The sequence below is a fragment of the Oncorhynchus nerka genome, linkage group LG17 (genome assembly GCF_034236695.1).
Source record: "Oncorhynchus nerka isolate Pitt River linkage group LG17, Oner_Uvic_2.0, whole genome shotgun sequence".
In the NCBI taxonomy this organism is placed as follows: domain Eukaryota; kingdom Metazoa; phylum Chordata; class Actinopteri; order Salmoniformes; family Salmonidae; genus Oncorhynchus; species Oncorhynchus nerka.
Genome location: NC_088412.1, coordinates 28,638,590 through 28,652,981, shown reverse-complemented (window position 1 = coordinate 28,652,981; position 14,392 = coordinate 28,638,590). Strand labels below are relative to the sequence as shown.

General features: G+C 44.4%; 1 protein-coding gene across 1 annotated transcript in view; it reads left to right on the top strand.

Moving 5' to 3' along the window:
• LOC115145023 (acyl-CoA-binding domain-containing protein 6) overlaps nucleotides 1-13,099 on the top strand; it is a 40,676-nt gene extending 27,577 nt beyond the window's left edge. The window contains exons 7-8 of the mRNA XM_029686231.2: nucleotides 8,295-8,325; nucleotides 10,113-13,099. Coding sequence (XP_029542091.1) covers nucleotides 8,295-8,325; nucleotides 10,113-10,267 — 186 coding nt within the window. The 3' untranslated portion in view covers nucleotides 10,268-13,099. The remainder of the gene's footprint in view (nucleotides 1-8,294; nucleotides 8,326-10,112) is intronic.
• The last annotated feature ends 1,293 nt before the right edge of the window (nucleotides 13,100-14,392 follow it).

Below are 14,392 nucleotides of genomic sequence, written 5' to 3'. Positions count from 1 at the left end.
GGAAGGGTGGCCTGTTGCCTGCTGTGTGAGAATGGCAGTGTTCCCGCATAGGCAGGAATAAATCTCGTCTGCACTGCCCAGCTACAGCACACAGGTCACACACCCACGGCTCAGTGCACACATTAATACAGATATTTCAGAAAGCCAGCCCTGCTTCCTCTCTTTTAATAGGGCCATTGACAAACTGTAATGAATCGCCCCAGCGTTTCCAATCTCCACCCGCTCCCAAGCCACTGCTCAGTACTCACTCAGGCCTTTTTTAGTGGCTGGGGGTGGATATGTTTTCTTTACCTTGGCGAAAGGTAATTGCCCTGTTTTGTGGAAGCACATGTTTTTGTGTGTGTGCTTTTTTTTAATAAAAGAGGAGGGGTCTACAGAAACTCAGTTTGACAGAAGGGAATCATAGGAGTTTTAATAAGTAACCGTTTCTTTTGATAGGGTATTACAATGTTATTTCTAATAGGACTTCTGCATTAGCAACCCTTCTACAGAACGTCTCTGCTCAGCCACACACAGACGTACAGAGTGAAATTACACCACTCATACAGTACATTTGACATTTATACATGCTAGCAGAGGTTATATGGCACATGTTTAAATGAAAGTAAAATGGCCGACACCACCATTTTTAAAAGTCCCAATAGGATAATGCACAGATGTAGATTTATTGTATGACGCACCGTGTAAAGAAGTAGCTACGTGACTCATATTCCTGCTGCAGGTAAGAAGAAAAGTCCCTCTTTGCAGTTAGTGTTGTAACTACCTTTCTTATTGGCTTCTCACAATTTGTACACTCAACAATTTATTTAATCCACATAAATTGTGCTGAGCATTAAAGCTGTCCTCAGCTGCTTACTGATGGAGAGCGAGAAAACAAAGTGACTGTTTTCCTCTTCAGGGTCCAGTTAGTAGTCAACCCCACTTTATGGGCCTCTCTCCCAAATGCCTGCTGCCTGGCCATTGATTTTCATATTACACTCTTATGTATTTATTTATTTTATATATTTCTTTTTAAACATCATTGATGATCCACTCGACTTGGAACACACCAATGTTAATTCCCTGCCACTCTCCCCCATGCTAATGGATTCTGCCGAGTCCCTCGGGAGCAAGCAAGAGCGGTGGGAGAGGGGGGGAGGGAGTGGGAGGGAGAGACGAGAAAGTGGAGGAGTGGGAGGGAGAGACGAGAAAGTGGAGGAGGGGGAGGGAGTGGGAGGGAGAGACGAGAAAGTGGTAGAGCGGTGGGAGAGGAGGGGGAGAGAGGGGGAGGGAGAGACGAGAAAGTGGAAGAGCGGTGGGAGAGGAGGAGGGGGGGGGGAGGGGGGAGGGAGAGACGAGAAAGTGGAAGAGCGGGGGGGAGAGAGAGGGGGAGGGAGAGACGAGAAAGTGGAAGAGCGGTGGGAGAGGAGGGAGGGAGAGGGAGGGATGGGGAGAGAGGGGAGGGAGGGAGGGAGAGAGAGGGAGAGATGAGAAAGGGGAGAGATGGGGAGGGAGAGAGAGGGGAGAGAGGGAGAGATGAGAAAGTGGGAGAGGAGGGGGAGAGAGAGGGGGAGGGAGAGACGAGAAAGTGGAAGAGCGGTGGGAGAGATGGAGAGGGAGAGAGGGGGAGGGAGAGAGGGAGAGATGAGAAAGTGGGAGAGGAGTGGGGAGAGAGAGGGGGGAGGGAGAGACGAGAAAGTGGAAGAGCGGTGCCGGGGGAGAAGGAGAAGTACAGTATACACGAGGAGGAAAAGAAGGGAGAGTTTTCCTTTCCCATCCTCCAAAATTACAGAGAACCTGTGGAGAAAAATATAATCTCTTGATCCTCTGACACTAAATAAAGCATGGTAAACATACATGTTTGGCTGCGTTCTTGCAGGGTGCACACTGTGGTTGTGTTCCTTTAAAAATCAACCCCAGACTGGTTTTAATCAACCTCAATCTGAATACCAAAACACAGACAGGTCTTGGTTTCAGAAACCCAATCGTTCCTAGCAGACATTGTTGGAAGAATCCATTTCTGAACGGTTTCAGTTGATTGGGACGTTAAGAGCGTCAGACCTCTTGGAGTGGTCTTGGCCATTTGCTCCAGGCCCCTGAGCTCCCTGGTTCCTCTTCTCCAGGAATTGTATAAAATATTACAGTGTGCTTTAGAGAGCCTGTGAGGTGGTTTATTGGCAGGGTGACCTGCTGTGGAGCCCGGAGGCAGGCGAGGGGCAGCCCGGGCACCTCAAGGACACTTTGGTGAAGCGCTAATTTGCACCAGCATGGCAGTGCTCACACGCTGAATGGCAAGGTTAACACTCACTGCACAGATTCAATTAGGGGTGTCACTGTCTTCTGATCCCTTTACCTCTGGATATCCAGCTCCCTCACACACACACACACACACACACACAACCAGATAAACAAAAGCTGGTGTCTCTTTACAAGAAAATCACGGATATTCTGATAATAATTTTAACGCATTTCTCCAGTTCATGTGCTCCGTAACATATAAAGATCACTGGCTGTATAGAACCTGTATAAAACCCCACTCCTGTGATGAACTTCAAACAGACGTGAACAGTAGAGTGTCTGTATTTGGTCTGGAGACATCTGTTCAGCCCATCAGTGCGCTGTGTGTCCTGTGATCTACTTTAATGGAACACAGTAACATAGAGACCACAGGCAGTACCATAGAGTACCCAGCAGCAGGTCTTCAGAGACCTGGAATAACCCGGGATCAGCCTGTTCTCCTCTGTCTTTCTGAGACTCTTGATTAATGGCACCTGCTCATCGTAATGGTATCTGCATATGAATGGTGGAGGGTTCTATCCATGCTCCCTTTACAAGTCCCACTGCAAGCCCTGGAGACTGCCGAGCCTTTCTCCCTTCTCTCTCCCTTCTCCCCAGCGCCATTGTCATTATACAAGTCAGCTGCAGCTGCATGCATTGATCATAAATCATAATTGCTTGTCAATTTTTCCCACTTGTTTAATGTGGCTGTCAGGGACAGTGGAGCGAGAGAGATAGAGAGGTGCAGGAGGTAGAGAGAGAGGGGGGGAGGGAGAGAGAATGGGGGCGTCGGTTAGAGAGTAAGATGTAGCTGGAATAGAGAATGGTGTTAAAGGATAAAAATCCCACAATGGCTTTCAGCACACCTACCATATGCCATGGGCAGTTGCCGGATTGCTGTGGTATGAAAACAAGAAAGCTTTTAATGGCTGGCCATGGAGAGCACAAACCCAAGCCCTGCCTGTTGCCTCATGCTGCAGCAGGTTCTACAGATGGCAATGGATTTGAGAGAGCATTTTTCTCTCCGGAATATGTCTGGCTCACGTAGACAAACCTACTTTGCTGTGGTGTACTGGAAAGACCTTGTTCTGTAACCGTTTCGTCCTCTATCTCTTTCTCTCTCACTTTTTTTCCAAGTTTCTTTCTCTGTTTTATGGTCCCTTTTACTCTCTTCATGTCTATCAATGTTATTTCCCTCTCTGTCTGTCTGCAGCCTCTCCTCCCATGCTACTGGGAAGGCAAATTCCACCACTCCCCTCCAAGGGTGTTGGCCTCTACAAACAAATAGAGAAACAGGGATGGACATATTGATAGACTTAGTCACAAACATACAGATGTCAGATTTAAATTTGACCTATATTGTCGCAGTAAAATAATCCTACAGCAACAGGATTTGAATGTTTAGTCCATAATGTTGCTTGATCGTTGGTTAGGCTATTAGCATGTCAAAAAGAGGCTATATGAAAAGTGGAATACTGTTATTATAACAGTGTGTTAGTGCAGGTTTTCAGTGAATTTATGTAAATCATGAAGCTCATCCGCATTTCCTGCGGTGCAGGGAAATTCTCAGCAACAAAATATTGATCAAATTAGGATCCTATATCTGTACACACAGAAAAAAAGGCAGCCGGACAAAAATATACAGTTTGAATCGCTTGTGCAGATAACGTTGCATACCACTCTCAATCTTAAAAAACCGCAAGGAAAACTTTGGTGACATTTGAAAAAAGAGCTATGCTGTGATGTGCTTCTGTAATGGGATGGAGAGCTACAAAGAAAATTGCTACCTCCAGCTAGGAAGTCTCCTCCTTTTTCCAAAAGCAAATGGGAGACAATCCAATTTCTCCTGATTCTATCAAGCCTCTCTTGGAGCATTAGTAAATGCTGAGAGGAGAGGTGAGAGGACCCCCCCCCCCTCTGGCTCCCAGACAGACAGGACCAGCCAGGCAGGGCCCTCACCTCCACTAACATACATGGACCCTTTAGTCAGTCTCAGTAGTGCACCAACCTGCAGGGTCCTACTTCTGGATTCTGCTGCTACATAGGCAACATACAATATATGCCTTTTTAAAGGAAACCTCGTAATTTGTACAAACATGCTTTTAGTCTATTTTAAATTAATATATTTTGAATACAAACTTATGTTTACATGTTTGGTTTGGCATTAGTTACTTAATGTGTTGCCCACTTATTTTATACACTTTTAATCTGTGTTAATTGTGTGTGTGTGTGTGTTGCGTCAAGTTAAGTACTGTATGAGGCAACTTTTGCGTGTGTCCTCCCTGTCATACCCTGGGAGTGTCCCTGCACACACCGTGCTGTCCCAGCCGTCCGGCACTAACACCAGATTAGTTGGAGGGAGCAGATTAAGACCTAAACCCCTTACAGTTTAATTATTCCTGTATGTATTTGTGTGCATCAAGGTCCCACTCGCTGCCTCTGCGTTAAACATCTGCCACTCTGCCTCTATTGCGTAGGGCAATAGACCAACGTGTGCGTGTGTGTGTGTGTGACCGTCTGCCCACTGACATTCTTTTATTGTCCGGATTTGTACTTTTGTGTGTATTTGATATTTATACTTTGCACATCAAGTGGGATTAAACTTAACACTAACATTGTACTGAATACTCAACATTACCGTAGACGCAGACCACAGGAAAATACTGTGTCTCTCCCGATCCATTTATGGTTGAGGACATTTGCATCAGTATTCTATCCATCTTGGGGGAATTGAACTCTCTAATGGAATCAGCAGGCCCCTGAAGTGGTGCTGCTCAGGGCAAACAATAGGATCTCACTCTGGGATCGTTGGAGAGAGCCTTTATCAAGCAGCGTAGGTGATCTCCCTCCCCCTCATGCTCTGGGGTGATTCGACAGTCTTTGTCTGACACTGGGTTGGTTCCACTAATGGTTGTCTTCACTGGTTAATAGGCTAGGGCCAAAGGCTAAGAAAAAGAGGATTTACTGATGTTCAAATCAAGTCCAGCTTTATTCGTACAGCACATTTCTGACATGGAATGCAACAATGTGCTTCACAGAAGAAGAACAAATAGGCTATTCCAGAGGCTGGGGGCATAATAACTAAAGGCGCCTCTCCATACCTGTTGGTCCTAGGCTTTTAGATAGTTAAAAGGCCAGTGCCAGAGGACCTGAGGGACATACTGGGTACATACAGTTGATTCGGAAAGTATTCAGACCCCTTGACTTTTTACACATTTTGTTACGTTACAGCCTTATTCTGAAATTGATTAAAACATTTTTTTAAATGCTCAGCAGTCTACACACAATATCCCACAATGACGAAACAAAAACAGGTCTTTAGACATTTTTTCTCATTTTGTTAATAATAAAAACTGACCTTATTTACATAAGGATTCAGACCCTTTACTATGAGACTCGAAATTGAGCTCCAGTGCATCCTGTTTCCATTGATCATCCTTGATGTTTCTACAACTTGATTGGAGTCCACCTGTGGTAAATTCAATTGATTGGACATGATTTGCAAAGGCACACCTGTCTATATAAAGGTCCAGATGACAGTGCATGTCAGAGCAAAAACCAAGCCATGAAGTCGAATGAATTGTCCTTAGAGCTCTGAGACAGAATTGTGTCGAGGCACAGATCTACCAAAAAAATGTCTCTCTCATTCTTAAATGGAAGAAGTTTGGAACCACCAAGACTCTCCCTAGAGCTGGCCACCTGGCCAAACTGAGCAATCTGGGGAGAAGGGCCTTGGTCAGGGAGGTGACCAAGAACCCGATGGTCACTCTGACAGAGCTCCAGAGTTCCTCTGTGGAGATGGGAGAACCTTCCAGAAGGACAACCATCTCTGCAGCACTCCACCATTCAGGCCTTTATGGTAGAGTGGCCAGATGGAAGCCACTCCTTTTGAGTTTGCCAAAGGCACCTAAAGACTCTCAGACCATAAGACACAAGATTCTCTGGTCTGATGTTACCAGGATTGAACTCTTTGGCCTGAATGCCAAGTGTCACTTCTGGAGGAAACCTGGGGCCATCCTTACGGTGAAGCATGGTGGTGGCACCATCATTACTACATGATTCCATATGTGTTATTTCTCTTCACTAGCTTCACTATTATTCTACAATGTAGAAAGTAGTAAAAATTAATAACCCTGGAATAAGTAGGTGTGATATTTCTTTTTTCCTGTTTTTCTTTGTCGTTAGGGGGTATTGTGTGTAGATTGATGAGGGACAAAACACAAAAACACAACAAGGAAGCATGCAGGTAAGATCATCACCTGCCCTTATATTGAAAAGATTCCGCTCTGGCAGACAGTTCAGGTCAATCATGATGAAAACCGCCCGTCAACTGAGCAGTTGAAGAAGTGACTTTTCATAAGTGATTAAGTGACTATTGGGATAAAAGTTTAGTACTTGGTCCCATATTTCTAGCGTACAATGATTACATCAAGCTTGTGACTCTACAAACTTGTTTGATGCATTTGCTGTTTGTGTTTCAGATTATTTTGTGCCCAATAGAAAGTATTGGTAAATCATGTATTGTGTCATTTTGGAGTCACTTTTATTGTAAATAAGAACAGGATATGTTTCTGAAGACTCTCCCTTAATGTTGACACTACCATGATTACGGATAGTCCTGAATGAATAATGATGAGTGGTAAAGTTAGACACAATTATCATACCGCCGAGACATGCTAACCTCTCACAATAACGGGAGGTTAGCACTGTTTTTTTTTGGGGGGGGGGGGTGATATTTGTGCGTCTTCCTCACTCATAATTTATTCACGATTAAATTGTGTATTCCCACTGTAATCAGACTATACTCCAGAGTTTTATGTTTACTGTATTTCTATTGTATATTCTGTAGGTTGACGTCTGTATTCTAACATGTAAGTCATTTAGCAGACGCTCTTATCCAAAGCGACTTGAGTGCATACATTTTCATACTTTTTTTTCCTCTGTACTGGTCCCCCGTGGGAATCGAACCACAACCCTGGCGTTGCAAGCTCCATGCTCTGCCAACTGAGCCACACGGGACCCTGTTTGTACAATGTCTGTTGCTGACAGCACCTATTGTCTAAGTCAAATTCAGGGTATGTACATTTATTTATTGGCGAGTAAAGATGATTCTGATTCTAAAGAAGCAGCCAGTTGGCTTAGTGACTGGAGGTATTCTAGTTGTTTCCATCTGAACAGCGGCTAGCTGGTGACAACAATATTGCAGTTTGTCATCATTAGGGGGTGAAAAGGCACGCTGGAGACGAGTCCGCCTTGATGATGCGTATCATACACTGTCAGAGTTAAACTGACCTCTTCACTCCCGGCCTCATGCCGCCTGCACACACAGCCCACAGGATTTACACCCCCGCTGACCTCTATCCTAAATATAGTTTTTCTTCATATCAGCTCCGGTCACAGACCATAGACACCACTTGAATTTGTCCCAAACGGTGGCGGTGCTCAGGGCAGACTGCTCCTTTGTACCAAGATCATTGTGTGATGGGACGGCCTCCGTGGGTAATGCGTTTAGCACGTTCTCACCCCAGGACAATGACGAGGGACGCCTAGGCTTTGTTCCCTCGCTCTGAGCCTTTTGAGCACTGAGGTCTGCCTGCTCTGCCTGGCCCGTTGGCCACTGTGTGTTAACCTGTGGCAGAGGGCTCAGAGAGGGCTCAGCTAGGGCTTAGGGGTGGATAGTGGGCTGATGCCATTGGTTCCCCTGGTTCAGTCTGCTATAGAGTCTCAAGTTGAAAGGTTTAATTGTTCACTCAGTGTGAGATCAGTATTTAATATTTTTACATAATCCCCTTTATGGGGAAATCATTGGGTTTTTAATTTAGTCGAAAGGTAAAAAGCAGTTTTCTCAACTGCGAAGTTTGCGAGCCACAACTTTACAACTGACAAGGCTACGGTTCTTTCATTGTTCTATGAGCAATGGTTGTCTCTATGATTTAAGCTTGTTTTATATACCCTTTACTGTGTTATGGGTCTACAAGTTAGACCTGTTTGTCTGGAACTCTTCTCAGGTTTCTTAACATTTCTCTCTCTTTTCACAGGATGACGAGGGCCAGACAGCACTGCATTATGGTAATCTTCCGGATATCACAGATTTTAATTTGGAATTCTGGATGAATATGTGTCTCTAGGCTATGTTTGTGTATGAGTGTTTGTATGTATGTATGTATGTATGTATGTATGTACATGTCATGTAAATTGAATCTGTTTATGAGTGTGAACAGTTGTATGGGGATGGATGGGAAACCATGGACCATCTGCTCTCTTGGCCCTGCGTATGTCCCCCTCTGCTTCTCTTCTCCCTCTTTCTCATCCCCCTGTCTTCTCCCTCTTTTACTGCTGTTGCAGGTGCCTTTCACCTGTCAGTGTCTCTTTCATCCCTCCTTCTTGCCATCTCTCTATGTCAGTGTTAGAGGGTGTGTGTTTGTGTGTGTGTGTGTTTGTCTGTATCTGTGCGTATGGAGGGGCTGTGTGTAATAATCACCAGGTCTCCCCAAGGAAATCAACAGTGCTCCTCGGACTCTCAAGACCCCCCTCCCATGGGCGGTCCCCATGTCCTCTGAGCCCTTGGTGTGTGTATGTGGGGGGACACCATCTGGCCCTGGGCTGAGTGGGCAGTCGGCTGGGCTTGGCGGCTGCAGTGTAGGGACTGGTCACGTGGCTGGCGTACAGTAGACCACCACCACTGCCACCAAACCAGGCAGGGACAGGAGGATGGGGCATAAAAAAATGACTAATAAACATAAGCGATGAACTCCAGGAGACAAATAGCAGAGAATGAAAATTCATTTCCACCTCTATTTACACTGGGCCACAGTGGCTGGCAAATGATTAATTGAGGGTTTACTGCACACTATAAATTGTTCTCCTTCTCAACGACTCCCGGGGGGGGGATGAGGGTTTTTACAGCCCAGGGCCCCCGTATGGCGCACGCAGCCCAGAAAATAAAATTTAGAAGGAGAAGAAAATTCTCGAACCTGACATAACCAAGCCTCTTATTTTCTCCCTGCTAAGAACGAGCGGCACTTTAGCCACCTCTGGGCTGGAGGTTTAAAAGGGCCTGCTGTCAATCAGCCATTCCCGCTGACATCAGCCTATCACATAGGAGCAGGATAGCTCTCTTTTTAAGGGGAGAGAGTGATTGAAAACACTCAGAGCGCGGAGGAATCCTGGTGCATCAGCTAACTTGTTTAAGAAACTGCAAGCCCTCTCCTCATATCTTAGCCTAGCTTGCAAGTCCTTTTAGTGGGACTCCAATTGCAAATCAGTGTTTCAGCCAACCACAAGTTCAGGGCAATGTCAATGGTTCTCCATATGAGCTTTTCATTGACTCCTGCACTCAGGTTAAAAACGTAAGGAATATTAACACCAATGAGCAGTGCTTAGAGGCTGTGTTCAGATGTAGCTGTATGCATCATGTCTCCAGTGACCTTGAAGCCCTTTGAAGGTGATTTGGGTACTGTTAGATATACAGATTTGTGTATATTCTTGTCATACCGCCCAAAAATGATATATGGAAATAGCTGCTTTCATGGCATGTTAACTGTAGTCAACCCTGGATCCTTTTACCTCTGAAGTGCATCACAATTATATCTCTTTCCTCTCTCTCTCCCCCTTATTTCTCCTCTCCCCTTTCTCTCTCTCCCTTCTCTCTCCTCTCTCTCTCTCCCTTCTCTCTCCTCTCCCCCTTCTCTCTCCTCTCTCTCCCCCTTCTCTCTCTCTCCCCCTTCTCTCTCCTCCCCTTCTCTCTCCTCCCCCTTCTCTCTCCTCCCCCCCTTTTCTCTCCTCTCCCCTCTCATTCTCTCTTACCCTACTCTGTTACTCTGCTCCTTCCTCCCATCCCCCTCTCTGTCCTGCAGCGTCTGCGTGTGAGTTTGCTGACATAGTGGAGCTGCTCCTACAGGCTGGGGCAGACCCTTCCATTAAGGACCAGGAGGGCTCTCTGCCCGAGGAGGTCACTGAATCCAGCTCCATCTCCTCACTGCTGCGCCAGTACACCGCCTCCAAGGGCTAGGCCCAGCTTCGCCATCCCCTCCTCTCCCTCTCCTCCCCTCCAGCCTGTGCCCACCCCAGACCTAGCACACAGCCCTCTCAGTAATGATGATGATGTTTTTTATTGTCACATACACCGGATAGGTGCAATGGTCATCCCATTCTGGCAGTTCAACCTGCCACCACTTCATCGTCTCTCATGTCAAATTCCAAGGAATCCATCCGTCATCATTGCTATTACAAAAAATAAAGAAATGTCAACCAAAAAGAGGTTCCTTCTGTTTCAGATATTGTGTGTTACCTTTGGTTGTCTTGTGTTTGCTGATAAAAATCTTTAAAATACAATTGGACAGCGTATGGACATTTTACCCTAGGAGTAAGTCAAACTTATTATATTATTCAGAATAATGTTTTAAGCATTTTTGTTGGCATCATTCTTGACAAGCAGAATGTAACTGTATATTTAAATGCATCCTAAAAATAAACATCTAATATGCAATTGTATATTCAGATGGAGCATGGAGAACTAGAAGTTCCTCCCTATCCCATGATGACTAACAACTATATAACACACACATCGCCGGGCGAGGCCTCTTCGTTTAAGTGAACTGTTCACCTAGCACATTGTGTCTCCCTTGGCCCACCCCACATACCCACACCCTCTGTTATGTCACTTAAAATATATTTGGACGTTCTCCAAATAGCCAACACATGGGCTGCCTCCAAATCTGCTTTAGTTTTTGTAAGCCCTTCTGATCAGAGCAGTCTCTTTGGCACCCCCTCCCTCCCACCAGATGAGAATACTAAATCTGGAATCTCAGCTCTTAACCACCGCTTGATAAAGAAGCTAATGCACATTTGAACAAACAATGGGGACAAGCTGTAATCCCTCTTTCTCTCAATCTCCCTGAACACGAGGCATTAAATAACAGTCACCGAAAAGAGTCCTGCTGTCTGTCAGTCGGTTACCATGGCCCCAGTATACAGAACAGAGACGGCCCAGCCCAGACAGCCTGCTCTCTTACGGTATCACTGAGACAGAGAGCTCTTATGACCCTCAGCTTGTTACAGTATGCATTCCCTACACAACCAGGAATAATGCTGTTGGTATATTTGAAAAAGCTGTTTTGCCCATGTACCAGTCATTTCCTGAATCTCGATTGGGTTGGGGTAGGAGTCGGTGATGTCATACTCCCTGGGCATGTCTGCACAACTGTGACACTAAGCCCATTATGTTTCCATTATGGGCTTCAATTTTCTCTGAGCTTTTCACTTTTGACAGTGCCTCCTCTCAAACCTTCTTTACTTAACGTTTATGCATTTTTACAAGTCGCCTCTCTAACACCATTAGTGACAGATGGCCAAGGTTTGTTACAGAGATGAGCTGGAGCACTTTCCTCTGCCTCTCTTACTCTCCCCAGTCTGGGGGCTAAAAGCAACGGCATGTTGTTGTACTGGCCAACTCTTAATGCAATCTGCTCGCTAGTCCCCAGAACAGTATTGCTTGGAATTCAACACTAAGTAAAATCCCGTCTCTGCTGTTGAAAAGCATCCCTCTAATATCTTCACGAGAACTCGATAAGTCTCTGTTGCAAAGCTGGGTGTTTAGTGCATGATAAACAAGCGTTGCCGTCTGCTGCTACTCGAGGCGATAGTGATCCAAGCTGCTCCATAGACAAGTGTCTATATGGTTCGTCTCACCAGAATGTTCTAATTAGCAACACCTCACCAGGCACTGAAGCCAATATCCTGTTAACGACCCTCCCTCGCTTTAATTACATGTGAACTATCTCATTTCTGCTATGAGGACCCAGTGAAAAGAACCTAATTTCACTTAAAACAGAACAACCTTGAAGTTGTCATTGAAAAGCCTCTCTGTGACTCAAACCCATTTAAAGCTACACTGTCATGGCAGCCATTGCTCATCATTAAAATAAGCCATCATTTGAAGAAAATATCCTGTCTTGATGTCTAAGATGAAGTTCAGTCTGAACCAAATATCTATTTACATGTTACTAGAATTGTTGCCTTCAGGAAGGTTGTAATAGACGCCTCAGATCGATGATGATGGCATTTGTGCTTGTGTTTGTCATCTTTGCAAAAGCAACAGTGCAGGAATTTCCCAGATTTATTTGTATACTAGTGCTGTAAGTGCCGTGTAAATTATCCGAACTGTCTTTGTTGCTGTTTATCTTTGTAAGGCAGCACTATTAAAGGGTATCCATTAATGGTCATCATAGCTTGTCATCGGCTGAATAAAATCAGCTTGTTTTGTGGCGTTTTATGCAAACGTGCTTGTTCTGCTAGACTGATCTTTTCTTCTTCTTACACAACAGGAGCTTAAACACAACCAAATCGATAATACTTAAGTTTAGGACGGACCTGGTAAGACTCAGAAAAGGTCTGGATAACGGTTGTGTTGTATATTATTGAGTTTTACATTTGTTTTAATTTTGCTGTGAATATGTAGCCAGTCTAGGCCTATTTCAGATGTCTATCCAACAACACTTCTTTAGCGCATGGGTTATAGTCATGCTGAATTGTCGTATTTGGTTCATTTACTATGATGTGTGGTTCTATACACTCCTGTATTAACGCTGCTCTGCTATCTTGCCTGACCACAAATCATATTTATCCATATTTCACAAGGCAGTTTACAATTAGTTAACAGTGCAGGGATTAAGGAAAGATTTGACTGTGCAAAACTGCAATCTGGTGCAGTCTTTAGTAGCAGAGGGATTAGTGTTCGCTGCAACTGAGCAGATGTGCTGCTTTGTCCTGTTTTTTCTCTCCTATGGGTGGGACGGGGGTTAGTGTATTGGTTTACGAATAAAGATACAGAAAACCGTGGTTACTACAGTCTGTTTGATTGACTGACTGGATCTCCATAATTGAATGTGTAATATTTGTATCAGTTCATCCTTAAAGGAATAGTTCATTCAAATTAAGATTATAGTGAAAATAATAGTCTCTACATTTCCAGTGAACACATAGCTACAATCCTATGGGATTACTATACTGAAGTGAGTGATATTTGGTAAATTGATGCTATTCTTATGCAGTGGTGCATGGCCATTAGCTTCACGAGCCAGCCTGTTCTCGCAAGCTTGCATGAATGGTTTGCTACCACAGAATCTGTGTTAATCAGTCTGGTACAAGGCTGCATGGCCATAGCTAAGAAATAACAGATGAATCATAGATGGCAGTCACTCCTGGCCCATATGCTACTTCCACGGTAAGAACAGGATTGACAAATGATGGAATTTGTGTGAACAATCCCTAGGGTATTGCTTTGCCTGTCTGACGCACCTTTCCCTGTGTGAAGGAAACACTAATCATGGTCCCTCCTCTTCTCTCCTGGCTCCTAAGTGGTGAGCCATAGCTACTGTACCGCCTTCCTCACTGCTGAGTTGTTGCTCGTCTTCTTCTTCAGTCAGAAGACATGTCTCCTCTAACTGTATCTGCTATTTGCTTTATAACGAGAAAGTTCACGTAAACATTAAAGAGAAATACAGCACTTTAATCCAAAGACAATTCAGCTTTATTTTCTCGTATAGTTTTTACTGTACACAGTTCATACCATCGCACAGAAGGCTTATATGAATAGATTCAGTGCTCTCCGTTTCATCTTTTTCAAAGACACATGGAAATAAATAGAGCTCGTGAAATAAGACTGTCAACACCTTTTGAAACTGTACAAAATGTACAACAATTAAGAAGCAAAGTTCTGAGGCAACATAGATTGAACAAAAATGATATTGGTGTGTGTGTACATTTACATGTGTTGTTTTACTGTTTGTTGGTTTGCATTCTGGTTGGCATAATGTATGCTCTTTTCAGCTGGTTCCACATTTGGCAATTGACACAAAAATCAATATAAATGAACAGACATTGAGATTTTCTTTTACAGGAATTGTTCCATCAGCATCTCATTTTGTTACCTCAGTTTATTTCATGGTATCTTTGATCATTTATTTTTGCTGAAAGAAGTGCCTCCTTGTACAGTTACTCTAGTGGCCTTTAGACACTACATGAAAGCCTTGAAACCAACACCATCAGACAAGACAGATTTTGTTAAAAATAATAATAAACTAATCTCACCCAGTGGGGGTCATGTAAGACGCACGACACCACAGCATTATTCCGA